This window comes from Erinaceus europaeus, chromosome 3 (assembly GCF_950295315.1).
Source record: "Erinaceus europaeus chromosome 3, mEriEur2.1, whole genome shotgun sequence".
In the NCBI taxonomy this organism is placed as follows: Eukaryota; Metazoa; Chordata; class Mammalia; order Eulipotyphla; family Erinaceidae; genus Erinaceus; species Erinaceus europaeus.
Window position 1 is genome coordinate 185,311,547 of NC_080164.1, and position 20,536 is coordinate 185,332,082.

Here is a 20,536-nt window from a genome sequence, read left to right on the forward strand (position 1 = left end):
CCTGCCCCCTCTCTGCCCCTGCCCACTCTCTGCCCCTGCCCCCGCCTCAGCCCCTGCCCACTCTCTGCCCCTGCCCCTCTCTGCCCCCTGCCCACTCTCTGCCACTGCCCCTCTCTGCCCCTGCCCCCCCTCTGCCCCTGCCCCTCTGGCCCAGCCCCCTGCCCACTCTCTGCCCCTGCCCCCTCTGCCTCAGTCCCTGCCCACCCTCTGCCCCCTGCCCCCCTCTGCCTCAGTCCCTGCCCACCCTCTGCCCCTGCCCCCTCTGCCTCAGTCCCTGCCCACCCTCTGCCCCCTGCCCCCCTCTGCCTCAGTCCCTGCCCACCCTCTGCCCCTGCCCCCTCTGACTCAGTCCCTCTCTGCCCCAGCCCCTGCCCACCCTATGCCCCTCTCTGCCTCAGCCCCTGCCCACTCTGCCCCTGCCCCCCACCTTCTCTGCCGCACCCCCTCTGCCCCAGCCTCCTGCCCACTCTGCCCCCTACCCACCTGCCCTGTGCCCCACCCCCATTCGATTAATATGCCCCCAGCCCCTCAGTTATTGTTGTCCCCAGGTCCTGCAAGGAGACAGTGACCCCCACGAGAGGTCAGTCTCATCTGGGGTCACCTAGGACCCACCCCCAGGGCCCTGTTGCCCCGACTACCTACCCCCTGATGATGGCAGCTGTGCCCACTACCCTGCCCACCTCCTGGCCCAGCCCCACACTCACCCCAGCTGCCCCCTATTTGGGAGTGACAAGATGGTATTGAGGTCAGGGAGCTGGCAGGGAGGGCCGTGGCATCACCCAGGTCTGGGGTCAGGCTGCCCACTGACCAACAGCCTAGACGAGACCACAGGTCCCCGGCGGGGGCTCCCGAGACATGACCCCCGTCAGCTGGCAACCTCCAGGGCCACCGGAGCCTGGTGCCCACTTGCCCCTTCCCGGTCTGGGCCCCAGCCTGTGTGAGAGCACACACATACACACATGTACCCAGCTGCACTTGGTCTGCACACAGCACACGTACCTGCACATGGCAGGCACACGCAGACACGGGCAGAGACAGCAGCTTAGAAGAAAAGGTTGCACAAGTTTCTTATTTAACAAAATAAATTAAATATCTGAAGCTTCAGCTCAAAGTCTCTGTCAGCGAGGGGCTGGGGCTGGGTGGATCCTGGCCCTGCAAGCCCTTCTCAGTATTATTCTCTTCATGTCTTAAATAGAAATACTAGGGCCCAGGGTCCACACAAGGCTGGAGGCCACCCTTGGCCACAGCAGCCTCCCAGGACAGGGCCTCGACCCGAGGCCATCGGGCAGGGGTGGGAGGCTGATGGGGGCCGAGCGCCCCTTGAGCTGAGGGGGCCCAAGATTCCTTCATGACTAACCAACTACACGCACTGCAAATCACACAACAGCCCTGCAAAAGAGAGGGTCTGTCAGAAGGAGTGCGAGGGGGTGCACTGTGAGCTGTGTATGCCTGTGCACAGCCTGGGGCTCCTCTGGTGTGTGTGTGTGTGGTATGTGAGTCGTGAGCACAGCTGGCCTGCTGTGTTTTGGTGTGTGCCATGTGTGTTTACAGCTGGCCTGCTGTTTGCATGTGTTCTGGTGTGAGCTACATGTGCTGCGTGCAGCTGGTCTGGTTGTGTGTGTGTTGGTATGAGCTGGCCTGCTGTGTGTGTGTGTGTGTGTGTAGCTGGCCTGCTGTGTGTGTGTAGCTGTCCCACTGTGTGTGTGTATGCAACTGGCCTACTGTGTGTGTGTGCTACGTGCAGCTGGCCTACCCTGTGTGTGTGTGTGTGTGTGTGTAGCTGGCCTGCTGTGTGTGTGTAGCTGTTCCACTGTGTGTGTGTGTATGCAGCTGGCCTACTATGTGTGTGTGCTACGTGCAGCTGGCCTACCCTGTGTGTGTGTGCTGGTGTGAACTGTGTGCTACATGCAGCTGGTCTGGTTGTATATGTGTTGGCACGAGCAGTGTGTGCTGGTGTGAGCCATGTGTGTTGCCGGCCTGGTGTGCGCAGCATCTGTGACAGCCCACTCATGCCTTGTTGCTGTGTGCCCAGTTGTGCGGGCACGTCCAGCTCTGTCTGCAGGCGCGTCAGTGTGGGGCACAGGTCACATGCTCCGTGCCCCCGCCCACCGTGTGGCACCACGTGTCTCAGCATTGGTAGTGGACGTGCTGGTGGTGGGTCTTGCCGTCCACGTGTGAGTGTGTGTGCGTGTGCGTATGTGAGTGTGTGTGCGTGTGCACGTCTGTGTAGAGCTTAGGGTACAGCTTGTGCAGGGGGGCGGTGGGGGGCCCCAGCTCCTCACACAGCCCTGCGGCCGGGCTGGGGCCCAGGGCGGGCGCAGGCAGGTCTTTGTCCCCGGGGCGGGCTCGGCTGGTGGCTGGCGGACGGTGCGTGGGCAGGGCAGGCGCACACGGCTTCCTCACCTGGCAGAGCCACAGCAGCACAGTGCCCAGGATGAAGACCGCCCCGGCCGGGATGCCGATGACCACGGGCCAGGGCAGGCTGCTGGCGGCGGGCGAGGGTGCCACGTGTGGCCCTGGCGGCTTGGGGTCTGCGGGAGACAGGCGGTGGGTGTTGGGTGGGGTGCTGGGGGCCGAGTGGCCAGGTGGGTGCTGGGTGCTGGGTGCAGGGTCGGGTGGGGGTTGGGTGGGGGCGGGGGGGGGGGCCAGATACTGAGTGGCCGGGTGGGGGCTCGTGGGGGCCGCACCTGGCAGCACGGTGAGGAAGGCACTGCGGAAGCTGTAGCCCATGGTGTTGGCACCCAGGCAGATGTACATGCCGGCGTCGTCGGGCCGGGCACGGGCTATGAGCAGCTTGTTGAGGTAGGAGCCGTCCGGCCGCGACCACACGTCCCCAGTGGGCAGCACCACAAACTTCTGGCCGCCCACGTCGATGGTGGAGTTGTAGCGGCCCTCAGCACCGTACTCCACGCGTTTCAGCCACTGGATCACGGGCTTCACGTCGCTGCGCACCTTGCACTGGAAGGATGTGCTGCCCCCGAAGTCCACCGTGGTGTTCACAGGGTGCGCGCCTGTCAGCACCGGCTTGGAGCGGGTCCGCTCTGCAGAGGCGGCATGTGGGCTCAGAGTGGCACCACGGGCCACGCCCACCCTGTCCCTCCGGACCACGCCCACTGCCCCTCCGGACCACGCCCACGCTCTCCCTCCAGACCACGCCCACCCTGTCCCTCAGGACCACGCCCACCCTGTCCCTCCGGACCACGCCCACGCTCTCCCTCCGGACCACGCCCACCCTGTCCCTCAGGACCACGCCCACCCTGTCCCTCCTGACCACGCCCACTCTGTCCCTCCGGACCACGCCCACCCTGTCCCTCCGGACCTCGCCCACGCTTTCCCTCTGGACCACGCCCAGGCTTCCACAGGCCACGCCCACCCCCACCCACCAGTTCCCCACCCTGTCCCTCCGGACCACGCCCACGCTCTCCCTCTGGACCACGCCCACCCTGTCCCTCCGGACCCCGCCCACGCTTTCCCTCCGGACCACGCCCAGGCTTCCACAGGCCACGCCCACCCCACCCACCAGTTCCCCACCCAGTCCCTCCGGGCCACGCCCACTGTCCCTCCGGACCACGCCCACCCTGTCCCTCTGGGCCACGCCCACCCTGTCCCTCCGGACCCCGCCCACGCTCTCCCTCTGGGCCACGCCCAGGCTTCCACAGGCGACACCCACTCCACCCACCAGTTCCCCACCCAGTCCCTCAGGACCATGTCCACTGCCACAAGGACCACGCCCACTACTGCCCAGGCCACGCTCACCCCAACACACAACCTACCCCCTCCACCCAGGGCCACGCCCATTACCAATTAGATCACACCCACCCTGGCACACACGGCCACACCCACCAGGCTAGTGCCACACCCACCCCACGGTCAGCTCTCACCCGGGCCACGCCCACCGCTTCTCAGACCACGCCCACAGCCGTTAGGGCTACCCAGCTATCCCAAGGCCACGCCCACCACCACACAGGCCTCACCTTGGCCACCCTGCAAGGCCACACATCCGTGTCACTCCCGGGACCACGCCCACCCGCCACTGCCCACACACGAAAGGCCTTGTCCCTCTCCCAGGTCCCACCTGCTCCGCCACTCGCCCCCCTCAGTCCCTCCCGTCATAGCCTCCCTCCCTGCACTCACGGATCACGTCCACCTTGTAGGTGGCGTTGATGGCTCCCGCGCGGTTGGACACCCTGCAGGTGTACCTGCCACTGTCCTCCGGGCGCAGGTTCTTGAGGCTCAGAGTCCACTTTTTCTTGCGGGGTTCTCCAGCCTCCAGCCGAGTCAGGGCTTGGTCATCCTTCATCCACGTGATGTCAGGCCGAGGGTGTCCACTGGCCACACACTTGAGCCGCACGGAGCTGCCCACGGGCCGGGCGATCACCCGGCGCCGCATCTTGGAGGGCTGCGTGAAGCGGGGCTGCGCTGTGGGGACAGAAGTCAGCTGCCAGGCCTCCCCCGGCCCCCCACCCAGGGACTCCCACCGGCCCAGCCAGGCTGGGAGGTCAGAGGTCAGGGGCCCCCACCCAGCCCAGACAGGGACCCCCACCCGGTCTAACCTCTCTGTGGGGGGCACAGGTCAGCAACCAGGCCTCCCCACCTTCCTGCCCAGGGGCCCCCACCTGGCCCAGCCAAGTTGTAGAGGTCAGGGGCCCCCACCTGGCCCGACCTTGCTGTGGGAGACAGAGGTCAGCAGTCAGGAGCCCCCCACCTGGCTGGGGACCCCTCAAGGCCCGTGCTCACCCCACTGCATGCCGGCAGGGTCCTCCTGGCCGCCAGGGGGGCTGGCGGGCCCCAGACTCCCCCGACTTGGGCTGGTGTCATCTGCAGAGTGGACACTGCTCAGAGGAGCCCCATACCCCCATCCTGGTGCAGGCTGCCCCAGGCCCGGTAGCCTGGCTGGGAGTCCCACAGCCCCACACACCCCAAGCCCAGAACAGCTGGGAGCCTCCCACCCAGGCCCTGGGTACAGGTGCCCCAACAGCAGGACAGCCCCCCCACCCTGGCTCCAGGGGTCTGCGGCCAGGGGGCTGGGCCATGGCAGCTGCGGTAACCCTAGTCCACATCAAGGCCGAGCTGTGGAGTGGCATTCCTCCCAGCACCCTCCCTGCTGGGGGACACAGGGTTCCCATTCCCGGCCGGGGGCTGGGTGAGGGCCGTGTGGTGTGGCCAAGCCAAGGAATGCCCTCGAGAGAGAGAGAGAGACAAACTAGGCCAGGCTCAGTCCAGACATAGCAGAGTGGCAGTGTGACCATCAGGAAGTCCCCAAACCTTGCCCCAGGAGCCCCTGCAACCCCCAAACTACCACCCAGAAGGAGCCTCTGGGGACAGGAGCCCCTGGGGGACAGAAGCCTCCGGGGACAGGAGCCCCTGGGGGACAGAAGCCTCCGGGGACAGGAGCCTCTGGCGGTCAGGAGCCTTCGGGGACAGGAGCCCCTGGGGGACAGAAGCCTCCGGGGACAGGAGCCTCTGGTGGTCAGGAGCCTCCAGGGACAGGAGCCTCTGGCGGTCAGGAGCCTCCGGGGACAGGAGCCTCTGGCGGTCAGGAGCCTCCGGGGACAAACGTCTCCAGAGAGAGTAGCTTCCCCACACAAGACCAACCCAGGAGTCTTACAAGCCTGCCCTAGGAGGCCCCACAAGCCCACTCCAGAGCCCACCATAACCCCACCCCCAGGAGCCCCCACAACCACACTGCAGGACCCCCCAAACTGCCACCCCAGTAATCCTTAATCTCACTCTGGGAGCCCACATGACTCAGCCCAGGAACCCTCCAGGGTGGGCAACTGGCACACCTAGTGGCAGTACAAGGCTGTGTCTGGGGTAACCCCCTCCCCTGGGGCCCAGGCAGAACAAGGCCTTCAGCCTCTGAAAGGCCAACCCTGAAGCCAGCACCCTTGGGAGCCCCCAGGACTCCTGCATCCACTTCTGCTGGCTTCCTGCCCAGGGGTGGGGGATGGGGGTGAGCTCAGGCCCCCAGGTCAGGGAGGAGGCAGGGAGGGTCCTACCCTAGTGTGGCCATTTTGCCCTAGGCGCTATTCCAGGTGTAGGGGTGCTGTCACCAGGAGTGGAAGTGTTGTCCCAGGTGTGGGGGTCCTGTCCCCAAGAGTGGGGTCCTGTCCAGCTGAGGGTTCCTGTCCCCTGGAGGCTCCTACCCCCCCGAGGCTCCTGTCCCCCGGAAATCCTGTCCTGGGAGGGCAAGGCCCTGCACTGACCCATCACGATGAGGGTGTAGTTGACACTCAGGCTGCCGAAGCCATTGGTGGCCTTGCAGACGTAGGCACCTGCGTCCTCACGCTCCACCTCCTTCACCTTCAGGCCCTGGGGCAGCACGCGGAAGCGGCTCCAGCCACCATGGATGGTGCGGCCATCCTTGGTCCACATGGTCAGTGGTGGCGGGTCCCCCTCCACTGGGCACTGCAGCCGCAGGGTACGGCCGAGCCGGGCCACCTGGCGCGGAACGACCTTGTCAGCCATCCTCGGGGGGCCTATGGGTTAGAGACCTGGGTCAGGGGAACCAAGTCTGGTACCCCCAGCACTAACCACATGGTCTCCCAGCAGGCTAGACTCCAGGCACACCTCACACTGGGCCTCACCCAGCCACAGTACCAGGCCAGGCCATGTCCACCACAGCCAGGCCGCAAATGGCACCTACCAGCGCCAGGCCTTACCCAACCACTGTGCTAGGCTACATCAGCCTCACCAGCGCCAGGACCCACCAAGATCAGGCCACGAATAGCACCCACTAGGACCAGACCATGGCCAGCCCCACTAGTGCCAGGGCAAGCCAGCACCAGGCCAGAGTCTGACCCCCACTTAACTCCAGACCATGACCTGACCCCCACCTAACCCCAGGCCAGCCCACACAACTGTGGGTCTGGGGTCAAGTGCAGGAGAGACTCCGCAAGGCAGGGTTGGGGGAGTGCATGGAGGTGGCTTTGGCCTGGGGCCACCTCTCACACCTCTCAGCCCAGGGGTTGTGTGGTGCAAGATGTGGTGGACAGGCCACCTGGAAGCACCCCTCCAGAGCAGCCCCCACACCTGCCCTGTGCCCTCAGCCCCCAGCCCACACACGGCCAGCTGCTGTGGGGGGGCACACTATGTCTCACAGCCAGTGTCACTGCCCACTGGAGGACACAGCCATGGGTGTCTCCATCTCTGGCCTGACGTGGGGGCTATGTCCAGAATGTCCTCAGACCTTGGCTCTCAGCCCCTCGGCCCCAGCCAGTCCTGAGGAGACAGGAGAGAAGCAGGTGGAGCGCTGCTTGGTCCTGGGCCCTCCAGGGACCCATCAGTGCTAGGGGAAGGGGAGGGGACAGCCAAAAGACTGGTTCCCAGCAGACCCGCCAGCCACCTGTCACTGCCTGAAATTCCACCACTCCCAGGGGCCCGGCCCAGGACAAAGAGGACACTCCCTCACCTCTGGGAGACTGGGCCAGGCAGACACCTGGGCACCTGCCCCAGTGAGAGAACCCCTCAAAAGACACCTGGGCACCTGCCCCCAGTGAGGGGACCCCCAACAGACACCTGGGACCTGCCCCCAGTGAGAGAGCCCCCCCAACAGACACCTGGGACCTGCCCCCAGTGAGGGGACCCCCAGCAGACACCTGGGACCTGCCCCCAGTGAGGGGACCCCCCAAAAGACACCTGGGACCTGCCCCCAGTGAGAGGACCCCCCCAACAGACACCTGGGACCTGCCCCCAGTGAGGGGACCCCTCAAAAGACACCTGGGACCTGCCCCCAGTGAGAGGACCCCCTCAACAGACACCTGGGACCTGCCCCCAGTGAGAGGACCCCCTCAACAGACACCTGGGACCTGCCCCCAGTGAGGGGACCCCCGACACCTGGGACCTGCCCCCAGTGAGGGGACCCCCAACAGACACCTGGGACCTGCCCCCAGTGAGGGGACCCCCATCAGACACCTGAGACCTGCCCCCAGTGAGGGGACCCCCAACAGACACCTGGGACCTGCCCCCAGTGAGGGGACCCCCAACAGACACCTGGGCACCTGCCCCCAGTGAGGGGACCCCCCATCAGACACCTGAGCACCTGCCCCCAGTGAGGGGACCCCCCCAACAGACACCTGGGACCTGCCCCCAGTGAGAGGACCCCCCAGCAGACACCTGGGCACCTGCTCCCAGTGAGGGGACCTCTCCAGGCAGACACCTGGGACCTGCCCCCAGTGAGGGGACCCCTCCATCAGACACCTGGGCACCTGCCCCCAGTAAGGGGACCCCCCCAACAGACACCTGGGACCTACCCCCAGTGAGAGGACCCCCCATCAGACACCTGGGACCTGCCCCCAGTGAGAGGATCCCCCCAACAGACACCTGGGCACCTGCCCCCAGTGAGGGGACCCCCCAGGAGTTCCAGCAGCTGAGAAAGGCCCAGGAGTGGGTAGTGAGGCCAGTGCAGGCTTAATAAAGCAGCAGCCCCCACTGTCCCCCAAAGCTAACCCTCTAGGCCAGTACCCCCAGACTGCCTGGATGAGCCCCACAGTCAGCTAGGGAAGCCAACCCCCTTTTGCCCTGTGCATCAGACAGAGCTGTGGAGCCTGGGGGGCTCTGGGGTTCCTGCACCCAGACACTGCAGGACCCCTACACAGACCCCAGGGAGCTGTGGGCCGGGCAGGAGGGCTGTGAACATGGGCTGGGGGCCATGTCCAGGGAGGCAGGGTACCCCTACACCCCAGCTGCTGGCCACCAGGAGCTGGACGGCAGGGTGAAGGGGGGCCAGGTGGAGAGGGCTCGGGGCCAGGCAGCTGCTGCTGTGGCCACAGTGTGTGGGGGGTGGTCCGGCGTCCACACGCAGACACGTGTGTGTGTCCAGGGTGAGGCTTGGAGAATAGACAGGTGGCTGCACTGCATTGAGTCAGGGGACAGGCCAGACAGAGTGGGGGGCATCTGTGGGCCACGGAACCCTCACCCTCGGGTGGGCTTTCAGGGCCCCCTCCCCACCACCCCAGCTGTCACAGGAGTTATCATTAGTAAGGGACCCCCACTAGTCCCCACGGTGGGCCAGGGCCCCCCAGACCCCCTACACCCTGTGCGACCACCCCACCTCATGCAGAGTTCCTGAATGGCCTCGCGGTAGCCCCTCCCCCAGCCGTTGCCCAGCTGCCCCTTCCCGAGTCCCAGGGCCCCCAGACCAACAGGCAGCACCCGGGGGTACCAGCCAGCCCTGACGCCTCACCGTCTGCACTCCTGCCTGCCCATGCTCCACCATGGGCTGAACGCTCACCTGCCACTCTGAAGCCCCCCAGCTTCCAGGCTGAAGCAGGCTGAGGCAGCAGGCCCAGGGGCAGGGGCAAGGGCACGCCTCACCCACAGGGCGCCCACCAGCCACCACCAGCCAGCCGCCCCGCCATCCGGGTCAGGCCTGGTGAGAGGCCGGGCTGGGGAAAACCAACACATCCGCGGGCAGTGGGGGCAGGGGCGGGGAGACGGTGGGGGAGGGGTGGGCAAGGGGACCAGGGGCAGGGGCAGGGGGGCATCAGGGGCGGGGAGGGGGGAGGAGTGGCCAAGAGGAGGCAAAGGCCACTCTGTCTACCCTCCTCCACGGCCAGCGTTTGTTTTCTGTCCACCATGTGGGCTCCCTGTGCCCGGCCTCCTACCGCCTCCCGGGGGGGTCCAAGAGGCCCCCCAGAGTTCAGGGGGTGGTCTCAGTTTCCTTGGCCCCTCTGGCCGGCAGGTCTGTGTGCTCAGGCCCTTCCCATCCCGGCACCCAGACTGGTGGACGAGGAAGTCGGGAACTGCCGTGAGTGCTGGGTCTGAGAGGCCGACGCCCCGGCATGGTGCCCACAGGCACGTCCAGCCGCCTGCCCCTGGAGCAGGGGGGTCTTCAGGCGTCCCCAGAGCCAGGCCCAGGGAGGCGCTCAGAGGGGCACCCTGCCCAGCCTGTGGGGTTCCCCGGGGTACCCAGGCGTGTGGGGGATGGGCGAAGGTGTGGCACCCCTGCCTTGGCGAGGCCACCCCCCCTGCCACTCACTGTTGGGGCCATGGCCGACAGTGTCCAGAGCAGCCAGGCCAGAGGCCGGGAAGGTGCAGGGTGGGGGCAGAGATCAAAGGGGCATGAAAGGCAAGGCGGCGTGGGTCCTCAGCACGGCGGGGCCAGGCTGGGCAGCCCTTGTGCGGCCGCGGGGTGGGGGGGGGCAGAGTGGCATCAGGCCCACCTGGGCCGGTGCCCTCTGCCCGCCGCCCTCTGCCCGCCGCCCGAGTGCAGCCATATAAGGGCAGCCCTGGTGTAGAGGACAGACACAGGACAGGCCACGCTGAGCGGCTGACGCAGGCCCAGTGGAACATGTCACCCATGGGACGCGGTGCCCAGAGGCAGGGACTTGGGGTGTCAAATGGGCAGGGGCAGCAGGTGGTCTCAGGTCTCAGGGGAGGCCCCCAAGATTCCTGGGGTCCAGCACCCTCTCCAGTGATCCCCAGGTGTGTGAGAGTACCCGGGGGCTGGGGTCAGAGCCCACCCATGGGGTGCTTATCCAGGGAGGTCCCTGGGGAAACAGTGGTCAGGGAAGGGTGCCCTACAGGTGTGTGGCACCCCAGAAGGGGACAAGGTACCTCAGTCAGGGGGAATCCTGGGCAAGGGGTCAAAGGGGTGACTCAGAGACAGGGTTCCCTATAGGTGAGGGTGCCCTGTGGGTTAGGGTTGTCCTGTGGTGAGGGGCGTCCTGTGGTGAGGGGTGTCCTGTGGTGAGGGGTGTCCTGTGGTGAGGTGTACTCTGTGGTGAGGGGCGTCCTGTGGTGAGGGGTGTCCTGTGGTGAGGTGTACTCTGTGGTGAGGGGCGTCCTGTGGTGACTGGTGTCCTGTGGTGAGGGGCGTCCTGTGGTGAGGGGTGTCCTGTGGTGAGGTGTACTCTGTGGTGAGGGGCGTCCTGTGGTGACTGGTGTCCTGTGGTGAGGGGCGTCCTGTGGTGAGGGGTGTCCTGTGGTGAGGTGTACTCTGTGGTGAGGGGCGTCCTGTGGTGACTGGTGTCCTGTGGTGAGGGGCATCCTGTGGTGAGGGGCGTCCTGTGGTGAGGGGTGTCCTGTGGTGAGGGGCGTCCTGTGGTGAGGGGCGTCCTGTGGTGAGGGGTGTCCTGTGGTGAGGTGTACTCTGTGGTGAGGGATACCTGTGAGTTAAGGGTGCTCTGTGGATTAGTTATGCCCTGCGGTGACAGGTGTCCTATGGTGACTGGTGTCCTGTGGTGAGGGGTGACCTGTGGTGAGGGGTGTCCTGTGGTAAGGGGTGTCCTGTGGTGAGGTGTACTCTGTGGTGAGGGGTGTCCTGTGGTGAGGGGTGTCCTGTGGTGAGGTGTACTCTGTGGTGAGGGGTGTACTGTGGTGAGGGGTGTCCTGTGGTGAGGTGTACTCTGTGGTGAGGGATACCTGTGAGTTAAGGGTGCTCTGTGGATTAGTTATGCCCTGTGGTGACAGGTGTCCTATGGTGACTGGTGTCCTGTGGTGAGGGGTGACCTGTGGTGAGGGGTGTCCTGTGGTGAGGGGTGTCCTGTGGTGAGGTGTACTCTGTGGTGAGGGGTGTACTGTGGTGAGGGGTGTCCTGTGGTGAGGTGTACTCTGTGGTGAGGGGTGTACTGTGGTGAGGGGTGTCCTGTGGTGAGGTGTACTCTGTGGTGAGGGATACCTGTGAGTTAAGGGTGCTCTGTGGATTAGTTATGCCCTGTGGTGACAGGTGTCCTATGGTGACTGGTGTCCTGTGGTGAGGGGTGACCTGTGGTGAGGGGTGTCCTGTGGTTAGGGGTGACTTGTGGGTTAGGGGTGCCCTTGGTGAGGGGTGTTCTGTTGTAAGGGGTGTCTTGTGGGTTAAGGCTGTCCTGTTGTGAGGTTGCCCCGTTGGTTAGGGAGTCCCGTAGTGAGGGGTGTCCTTTGGTGAGAGGTGTCCTGTGGTGAGGGGTTTTCTGTGGGTTAGGGTTGTCTTGGGTTAGGGGTCTGCTGTTGGTTAGGGGTGTCCTGTGGTTAGATGTGCCCTATTTTCAGTGATGTCTTGTGGGTTAATGGTGTCCAGTGGTTAGGAGTACCCTATTGGTTAGGGCTATCCTGTAGGTTATGGGTGTCCCGACGATGTGTGTCCTGTGGTTAGGGGTGTCTCTTAGGGGTTCCCTATTCTGAGTGCTGTCTTGTGCTTTAAGGGTGTTCTGTGGTTTTGGGTGCCTGTTTTGAGGGTGTCCTGTCAGTTAAGGGTGTCCTGTGTGGGTTCGAGCGGTATCGCAGTGAGTTAAGCGCATGTGCTGCTAAGCACAGGGATGGGTGTAAGGATCCCTGTTTGAGCCCCCGGCTCCCCACCTGCAGTGGAGTCACTTCACAGGTGGTGAAGCAGGTCTGCAGGTGTCTGTCTTTCTCTCCCCCTCTCTGTCTCCTTTCTCTCTGTCCTATCCAACAACGAACGACATCAACAATAACAATAATAACCACAACAAGGCTACAACAGCAAGGGCAACAAAAAGGGGGGGAAAATGGCCTCCAGGAGCGGTGGATTCATGGTGCAGGCACTGAGCCCAGCGATAACCCTGGAGGCAAAAAAAAAAAAAAAAGGTGTTCTGTGTTGATGGGTGCCCTGTTGGTTATTGTCCTGTGGTTTGGGGTGCCCTCTTGTGAGGGGTGTCCTGTGGTTAAGGGTGTCCTATGGTGAGGGGTGCCCTGTGGGATTGGGGGTCTCCTGTGGGTTAGGTTTGTCCTGTGGTGAGGGGTGTCCTGTGGTCCTGTGTAGAGGGTGTCCTGTGGTGAGGGGTGTCCTGGTGAGGTGTTTCCTGTGGTGAAGGTTACTCTTTTGGTTTGTGGTGTCCTATGTTGAGGGGTGTCTTGTGGGTTCCAGCTGCCCTGTTGTTAGCAGTGTCCTATGGGTGAGGGATGTCCTGTGGGTGAGGAGTGGCCTGTGTGTTAGGGGTGCCCTGTGGGTGAGGAGTGGCTTGTGTGTTAGGGGTGCCCTGTGGTGAGAGATGTCCTGTGGTGAGGAGTGGCCTGTGTGTTAGGGGTGCCCTGTGGGTGAGGAGTGGCTTGTGTGTTAGGGGTGCCCTGTGGTGAGGGATGTCCTGTGGGTGAGGAGTGGCCTGTGTGTTAAGGGTGCCCTGTGGTGAGGGATGTCCTGTGGTGAGGAGTGGCCTGTGTGTTAGGGGTGTCCTGTGGTGAGGGTGCCCTGTGGGTGAGGAGTGGCCTGTGGTGAGGGGTGCCCTGTGGTGAGGGATGTCCTGTGGGTGAGGAGTGACCTGTGTGTTAGGGGTGCCCTGTGGTGAAGGGTGCCCTGTGGGTGAGGAGTGGCCTGTGTGTTTGTTAGGGGTGCCCTGTGGTGAGGGTGCCCTGTGGGTGAGGAGTGGCCTGTGTGTTAAGGGTGCCCTGTGGTGAGGGTGCCCTGTGGGTGAGGTGTGGCCTGTGTGTTAGGGGTGCCTTGTGGTGAGGGTGCCCTGTGGGTGAGGAGTGGCCTGTGTGTTTGTTAGGGGTGCCCTGTGGTGAGGGTGCCCTGTGGGTGAGGAGCGGCCTGTGTGTTTGTTAGGGGTGCCCTGTGGTGAGGGTGCCCTGTGGGTGAGGTGTGGCCTGTGTGTTAGGGGTGCCCTGTGGTGAGGGTGCCCTGTGGGTGAGGAGTGGCCTGTGTGTTTGTTAGGGGTGCCCTGTGGTGAGGGTGCCCTGTGGGTGAGGAGTGGCCTGTGGTGAGGGGTGTCCTGTGGTGAAGGGTGCCCTTTGTGTTAGGAGTCTCCTGTCGGTGAGTGTGTGTCCCCTGGTTTGGGTGGGTGCTCTATGGTTTAGGGGTGTCCTGTGGACTAGGGTATTTTTGGTTTAAGGTGTCCTAGTTGAGGGCATGTGCAGTGTGACAGTGCCATTGGGTGCCTGTGCCAGCGACAGAGTGCCCTGAGTACGGGTCCCTGTTGGGTAAGGGCCTGACGGGTTGCCTGCTGGGTCAAAGTGCCTGTGGGTGAGGGTGCCCACTGGGTGAGGGTGCCAGGACTGGGTGCTTTGGGTGATGATGCCTTTGGGCAAGGGTGCCCGCCAGGGAAGGTGCCGGACAGGGTGCCCACAAGTGAAGGTGGCCTCCAGGGAAGGTGCCTGTAGGGTGCCCGCGGGGGAAGGTGTCCGCCAGAAAAGGTGCCAGGACAGGGTGCTGCGGGTGAGGGTGGCCCTGGGTGGGGGTGCCAGGAGGGGCTGCCCGCGTGTGGGGTCGCGGGGGGGGCACTGGGACTCACCTCGGGCGGCGGTGGGTGTCAGGACCCCCAGCAGCAGCAGCAGCAGCAGCAGCAGCAGCAGCGCGGGGCCCGGCGACATAGCGACCTGGGGGCGGGGGCGGAGGAGGGACAAAGGGGCGCGGGCCGAGCGCCGAGCGCGCTTCCCGGCCGAGCCCGCGGGCCAGGCCGCGTCCAGCGGGGACAGTGTGGCCACGTGGGCGGCGGGCGGGGCGGCCCCCAGGCCTGGCCCCCGACGGGCCCGCACCCCGGGGTGGCGGCCGGGCTCAGGGCTCAGGGCTCAGGGCTCAGGGTCGGGCCCGCGGGGCGCCCCCGCACTCATCCCGCGGCCGGGACTCCGCTCGGACCCGCGGCCAGACGGCGCTACCTGCGGCGGGTCCAGCGGCGCCGCGAGGTTCCTTCCCCGCGGGGCTTTGTGGCTCGGCCGCCAGCCGGCCCCGCCCCCGGCCCGCCCCGCGCGCTTAACCCTCGGCTCCCCGGGGCGCCCGCCGCGCCGGACACGCACCCCGCGGCGCCCCCCCCGCGGCCGCCGCACCTTGGGCGACCCCCCCCCGCGACAGACAGGCTCTCGGGGACCCCCGCAGCCGCCGCACCCTGGGGCAACCCCCCCCCGGACAGACAGGCTCTCGGGGACCCCCCGCGGCCGCCGCACCCTGGGGCAACCCCCCCCCCCCCCCGGGACAGACAGGCTCTCGGGGACCCCCGCAGCCGCCGCACCCTGGGGCAACCCCCCCCCGGACAGACAGGCTCTCGGGGACCCCCCGCGGCCGCCGCACCCTGGGGCAACCCCCCCCCCCCCCCGGGACAGACAGGCTCTCGGGGACCCCCGCAGCCGCCGCACCCTGGGGCAACCCCCCCCCCCCCGGGACAGACAGGCTCTCGGGGACCCCCGCGGCCGCCGCACCCTGGGCGACCCCCCCCCCCCCCCGCGACAGACAGGCTCTCGGGGACCCCCTTGGCCGCTGCACCCTGGGGCAACCCCCCCCCAGGACAGACAGGCTCTCGGGGACCCACATGGTCACCGCACCCTGGGGCGACCCTCCCCCGGGACAGACAGGCTCTCGGGGACCCCCATGGCCGCTGCACCCTGGGGCAACCCCCCCCAGGACAGACAGGCTCTCGGGGACCCACATGGCCGCTGCACCCTGGGGCGACCCTCCCCCGGGACAGACAGGCTCTCGGGGACCCCCTTGGCCACTGCACTCCTGGGGCGACCCTCCCCCGGGACAGACAGGCTCTCGGGGACCCCCTTGGCCGCTGCACTCCTGGGGCGACCCTCCCCCGGGACAGACAGGCTCTCGGGGACCCCCTTGGCCGCTGCACCCTGGGGCGAGCCCCCCCCCCCCGGGACAGACAGGCTCTCAGGGACCCCCGTGGCCACCGCACCCTGGGGCGACCCCTCCCGGGACAGACAGGCTCTCGGGGACCCCCACGCAGCCGCTACACTCCTGGGGCGACCCCTCCCCCCCGGGCCAGACAGGCTCTCGGGGACCCCCATGGCCGCTGCACCCTGGGGCGACCCTCCCCCGGGACAGACACGCTCTTAGGGACCCCCCGCGGCCGCCGCACCCTGGGCGACACCCCCCCGCGACAGACAGGCTCTCGGGGACCCACATGGCCGCTGCACCCTGGGGCGACCCTCCCCCAGGACAGACAGGCTCTCGGGGACCCCCGCGGCCGCCGCACCCTGGGGCGACCACCCCCCCCCCCGGCCAGACAGGCTCTCGGGGACCCCCTTGGCCGCTGCACTCCTGGGGCGACCCTCCCCCGGGACAGACAGGCTCTCGGGGACCCCCGCGGCCGCCGCACCCTGGGGCGACCACCCCCCCCCCGGACAGACAGGCTCTCGGGGACCCCCCGCGGCCGCCGCACCCTTGGCGACCCCCCCCCCGCGACAGACAGGCTCTCGGGGACCCCCTTGGCCGCTGCACTCCTGGGCGACCCCCCCCCCGGGCCAGACAGGCTCTCGGGGACCCCCTTGGCCGCTGCACTCCTGGGGCGACCCTCCCCCGGGACAGACAGGCTCTCGGGGACCCCCCGCGGCCGCCGCACCCTGGGCGACCCCCCCCCCCCGCGACAGACAGGCTCTCGGGGACCCCCTTGGCCGCTGCACTCCTGGGGCGACCCTCCCCCGGGACAGACAGGCTCTCGGGGACCCCCATGGCCGCTGCACCCTGGGGCAACCCCCCCCAGGACAGACAGGCTCTCGGGGACCCCCATGGCCGCTGCATCCTGGGGTGACCCTCCCCCGGGACAGACAGGCTCTCGGGGACCCCCATGGCCGCTGCACCCTGGGGCGACCCTCCCCCGGGACAGACAGGCTCTCGGGGACCCCCGCGGCCGCCGCACCCTGGGCGACCCCCCCCCCGGGCCAGACAGGCTCTCGGGGACCCCCTTGGCCGCTGCACTCCTGGGGCGACCCTCCCCCGGGACAGACAGGCTCTCGGGGACCCCCTTGGCCGCTGCACCCTGGGGCGAGCCCCCCCCCCCCCCCCGGGACAGACAGGCTCTCAGGGACCCCCCGTGGCCACCGCACCCTGGGGCGACCCCTCCCGGGACAGACAGGCTCTCGGGGACCCCCACGCAGCCGCTACACTCCTGGGGCGACCCCTCCCCCGGGCCAGACAGGCTCTCGGGGACCCCCATGGCCGCTGCACCCCGGGGCGACCCTCCCCCGGGACAGACACGCTCTTAGGGACCCCCCGCGGCCGCCCGCCGCACCCCAGGGCGACCCCCCCCGGGACAGACAGGCTCTCGGGGACCCCCGCGGCCGCTGCACCCCGGGGCGACCTCCCCCCCGGACAGACAGGCTCTCGGGGACCCCCGCGGCCGCACCCTGGGGCGACCCCCCCCCGGGACAGACAGGCTCTCAGGGACCCTCATGGCCGCTGCACTCCTGGGGCGACCCTCCCCCGGGCCAGACACTCTCTCAGGGACCCCCGTGGCCGCTGCAACCTGGGGCGACCCCTCCCCCGGGCCACTCTCTCAGGGACCCCCGCGGCCGCTGCACTCTGGGGCGACCACCCCCCCCAGGCCAGACACGCTCTCGGGGACCCCCATGGCCGCTACACCCCTGGGTGACTCCCCCAGGGCCAGACACGCTCTCCGGGGACCCCCCCGTGGCTGCTACACCCCAGGGCAACCCCTCCCTCTGCCAGACAGGCACCCCGGCCCCCCCCCAGAGGCGCTCTCCAGGGCGCCACCTCCTGGTCACAGCCACCCTGGGGGTACCACCCCCCCACACACACACCCCTGGGCGTCCCCGCTGTCAGACTTGCTCTCCAGGGCGCCACCCCGAGGCACCACCCCCCCACGCAGCCCCAGACGCCCCCCTGCTGCCAGACACGAAGCCCGGAGTGCCCCCCTATGACCACCGCCACCCCTGGGCAACCCCATCCACCCTCCTGAGACCAGCCATGCACCCAGGGTGCCCCCCTGCGGCTACACACATGGGATGCCCATGCGGGTGCTCTCAGCCCTGTGGGCCCCTCAGGCTGGGTACGCACCTGGGCATGCCCCCCCACTGGCTCACCCCACCCCCCACCCCCTCTGGTCAGGGCCTGACGGATTCACCCCCCAGACTCCCCCAGAGGACCCCTGTCCCCACTTTAGGGCGCCTCCACCCTAGGGCACCCCCACGCCCGGCCACAGGGGTAGGGCAGGCAAACACCCGGGTCACCTCCACAGCAGACCCTCCCCTGCCCCGGCCTGCTGTCACCCAGGGGTGTCCAACGTTGTCCCCTGCACCCACAGCCCCACCTCCAGGCACACGTCCCCAAACCTGGGCACTCCACACCCCACTGCCGCACCCCATCCCCTGCCTGGCCACCTGGCACCCCAAGGTGTCTCCACCCCAAGCCCAGGCAAACTGCCCTGTGTCCCCACCCCACTCATCCACCCCTCTAGCCTCAGAGCCACTCTCCCATGCCCCCACAGCCATCCCTCTAGCCTCAGAGCCACTCTCCCCGCCCCCACAGCCACCCATCTCCACCAGCCACCCTGCACCCTGGGGTGGAGGGCCTGGCCACTAGTGTCCTTGTTTGCCTGCCCTACCCCTGTGGCTCTCACCAGGGCTCAGGGATCTCGGGGAGCTGGGGACAGCCCTCACCAGGGCTCAGGGACCTCAGGGAGCTGGGGACAGCCCTCACCATGGCTCAGGGACCTCAGGGAGCTGGGGCAGCCCTCACCAGGGCTCAGGGACCTCAGGGATCTGGGGACAGTCCTCACCAGGGCTCTGGGGAGCTGGGGACAGCCCTCACCAGGACTCAGGGACCTCAGGGATCTGGGGACAGCCCTCACCAGGGCTCAGGGACCTCAGGGAGCTGGGCAGCCCTCACCAGGGCTCAGGGGTGCTGGGGAGCTGGGGACAGCCCTCACCAGGGCTCAGGGGTGCTGGGGAGCTGGGCAGCCCTCACCAGGGCTTAGGGACCTTAGGGAGCTGGGGACAGCACTCACCAGGGCTCAGGGGTTTTGGGGAGCTGGGGACAGCCCTCACCAGGGCTCAGGGACCTCAGGGAGCTGGGGCAGCCGTCACCAGGGCTCAGGGACCTCAGGGAGCTGTGGACAGCTCTCACCAGGGCTCAGGGACCTCAGGGAGCAGTGGACAGCCCTCATCAGGGCTCACGGACCTCAGGGAGCAGTGGACAGCTCTCACCAGGGCTCAGGGGTGCTGGGGACAGCCCTCACCAGGGCTCAGGGGTGCTGGGGAGCTGGGGACAGCCCTCACCAGGGCTCAGGGGTGCTGGGGAGCTGGGGACAGCCCTCACCAGGGCTCGGGGGTGCTGGGGACAGCCCTCACCAGGGCTCAGGGGTGCTGGGGAGCTGGGGACAGCCCTCACCAGTGCTGAGCTCTAGGCCCAGCACCCTCACTCCCAAGCCAGCAGAAAGGCAGGCGCCCTGACGGGTCTCTACGCATGGGACCTCCCCTCCCCTGTGTGAGGTGAACCCCCTGTACCTTAGGGAGTTTTGAGAACTCCCGTTTTGGACCCTGGGACCTGGGGCTGAGTGGAACACAGTGGGCAGGGAAGCAATCAGTGCAAATTGCAGACGTGTGCTGCAGGTGGCTGTCCCGGACCGGACACCGGGGCAGAGCAGGGAGTCCGCTACCACCCCAACCAGGTGCATCTTCCGGGAAGTCCTCCCAATGGGCTCCTGTCGTCCTCCACAACTGAACAGAAACACAGTTGGGACTTGCTCCTTCTGTTTATCCCCCCACACACCCTCTTTATCTTTACTTATTGAATAGAGACAGCCAGAAATTGAGAAACTCCCCCTGCAGGTGAACACTGGGTTTTTATGATTCTTTTTCCTCTTCTTTTTCTAACCAGAGCACTGCTCAGCTTTGGCTTATGGTGGTGCAGGGGATTGAACCTGGGACTCGAGAGCCTCAGGCATGAGAGTCTCTTTGTATAAGCATTATGCTATTTACCCCTCCCCACCCTTTATTTAAAAATGTATCAACACGAGTGCCACCCCAGCATGCTTCACTTCAGACTGTGTCCAGAGACTTCAGGTGTGGAATGACAACCCTTCAGCTTCGTTACTCGGGTGAGACCTTTCCTTTCATAGGATTCTCTAATTCCATTCCAGGTGTTCCACTCCCCAATAAAGTCCCCAAACCTAGATATAGTCCAGGTCCCCTGAGATAGAGCATAGGTTCACCCGTGCCCATAAACCAGGGAAAAATATATACCTGAAAGCAGAAGTACACAAGAGTCTGCAATGAGCACCCCCTGACACTTCACCTGCACTAGTCCAGCCTTTAGGTCCATGATTGATCAACAATTTGTTTGGCTTTATATGTTGACTCTCTTTTCAGCCACCAGGTTCCGGATGCCATCATGATGCCGACCAGACTTCCCTGGGCAGACAACCCCACCAATGTGTCCTGGAGCCCTGCTCCCCCAGAGCCCTGCCCCACTAGGGAAAGAGAGAGGCAGGCTGGGAGTGTGGATCCACCTGTCAACACCCATGTTCAGCGGGGAAGCAATGACAGAAGCCAGACCTTCCACCTTCTGCATCCCACAGTGACCCTGGGTCCATGCTCCCAGAGGGATAAAGAATAGGAAAGCTATCAGGGGAGGGGATGGGAAACGGAGATCTGGTGGTGGGAATTGTGTGGAGTTGTAAGCCTCCTATCCTACGGTTTTGTTAATGTCTCCTTAAATAAATAAATTTTAAAAAATATTGCCTGCTGGGATCAAAGTAGCACTTTGCACACAAGCTGGGCTCCACCCACTCTCAATCTCATTCCTTCCCACTGTTGGGGCGGGGGCTTGAGTATGTGCGACGTCCTGCTCATAGCTGACTTTCACTTCAGACAGAGGGGGAGACAGACAGAGGGCGGGGAGACCCGGCTCTGCACCGCCACC

The 20,536-nt window shown here is 66.3% G+C and overlaps 1 protein-coding gene and 2 long non-coding RNA genes across 4 annotated transcripts; 2 read left to right on the forward strand and 1 right to left on the reverse strand.

Moving 5' to 3' along the window:
* Nucleotides 1-1,489: 1,489 nt before the first annotated feature.
* LOC132537574 (uncharacterized) lies at nt 1,490-1,967 on the forward strand. The gene is made up of 3 exons (XR_009549062.1): nt 1,490-1,655; nt 1,688-1,774; nt 1,862-1,967. It is a non-coding gene; the product is annotated as an uncharacterized LOC132537574 (long non-coding RNA).
* Nucleotides 1,879-14,455, reverse strand: FGFRL1 (fibroblast growth factor receptor like 1). 2 transcript variants are annotated; one of them, XM_007537729.3, is made up of 6 exons: nt 14,169-14,455; nt 6,207-6,479; nt 4,738-4,818; nt 4,135-4,419; nt 2,688-3,041; nt 1,879-2,531 (listed from the first exon to the last, which is right to left on the reverse strand). In XM_007537729.3, exons 1-6 carry the CDS (start codon nt 14,245-14,247, stop codon nt 2,128-2,130), a joined length of 1,476 nt encoding a protein of 491 aa, XP_007537791.1. In that variant the 5' UTR covers nt 14,248-14,455; the 3' UTR covers nt 1,879-2,127. The 2 variants fall into 2 exon arrangements, with proteins under 2 accessions (XP_007537791.1, XP_060044390.1); XM_060188407.1 differs by lacking the exon at nt 4,738-4,818 and having other exon boundaries at nt 2,039-2,531.
* On the forward strand, nt 10,322-20,407 carry LOC132537575 (uncharacterized). Its single transcript, XR_009549063.1, has 3 exons — nt 10,322-10,425; nt 13,770-13,857; nt 19,493-20,407. It is a non-coding gene; the product is annotated as an uncharacterized LOC132537575 (long non-coding RNA).
* Nucleotides 20,408-20,536: the final 129 nt, after the last annotated feature.

Bases quoted from the DNA above. Each gene is read 5' to 3' on its own strand.
- FGFRL1 (XM_007537729.3), bottom strand. From the start codon at position 14,247: ATGTCGCCGGGCCCCGCGCTGCTGCTGCTGCTGCTGCTGCTGCTGCTG. The intron at 4,819-6,206 runs GTCAGTGCAGGG...TCCACTCTGCAG, and splicing joins CTACACCCTCATCGTGATGG to ATGACACCAGCCCAAGTCGG. The intron at 2,532-2,687 runs GTGCGGCCCCCA...TGTCTCCCGCAG, and splicing joins CTTCCTCACCGTGCTGCCAG to ACCCCAAGCCGCCAGGGCCA.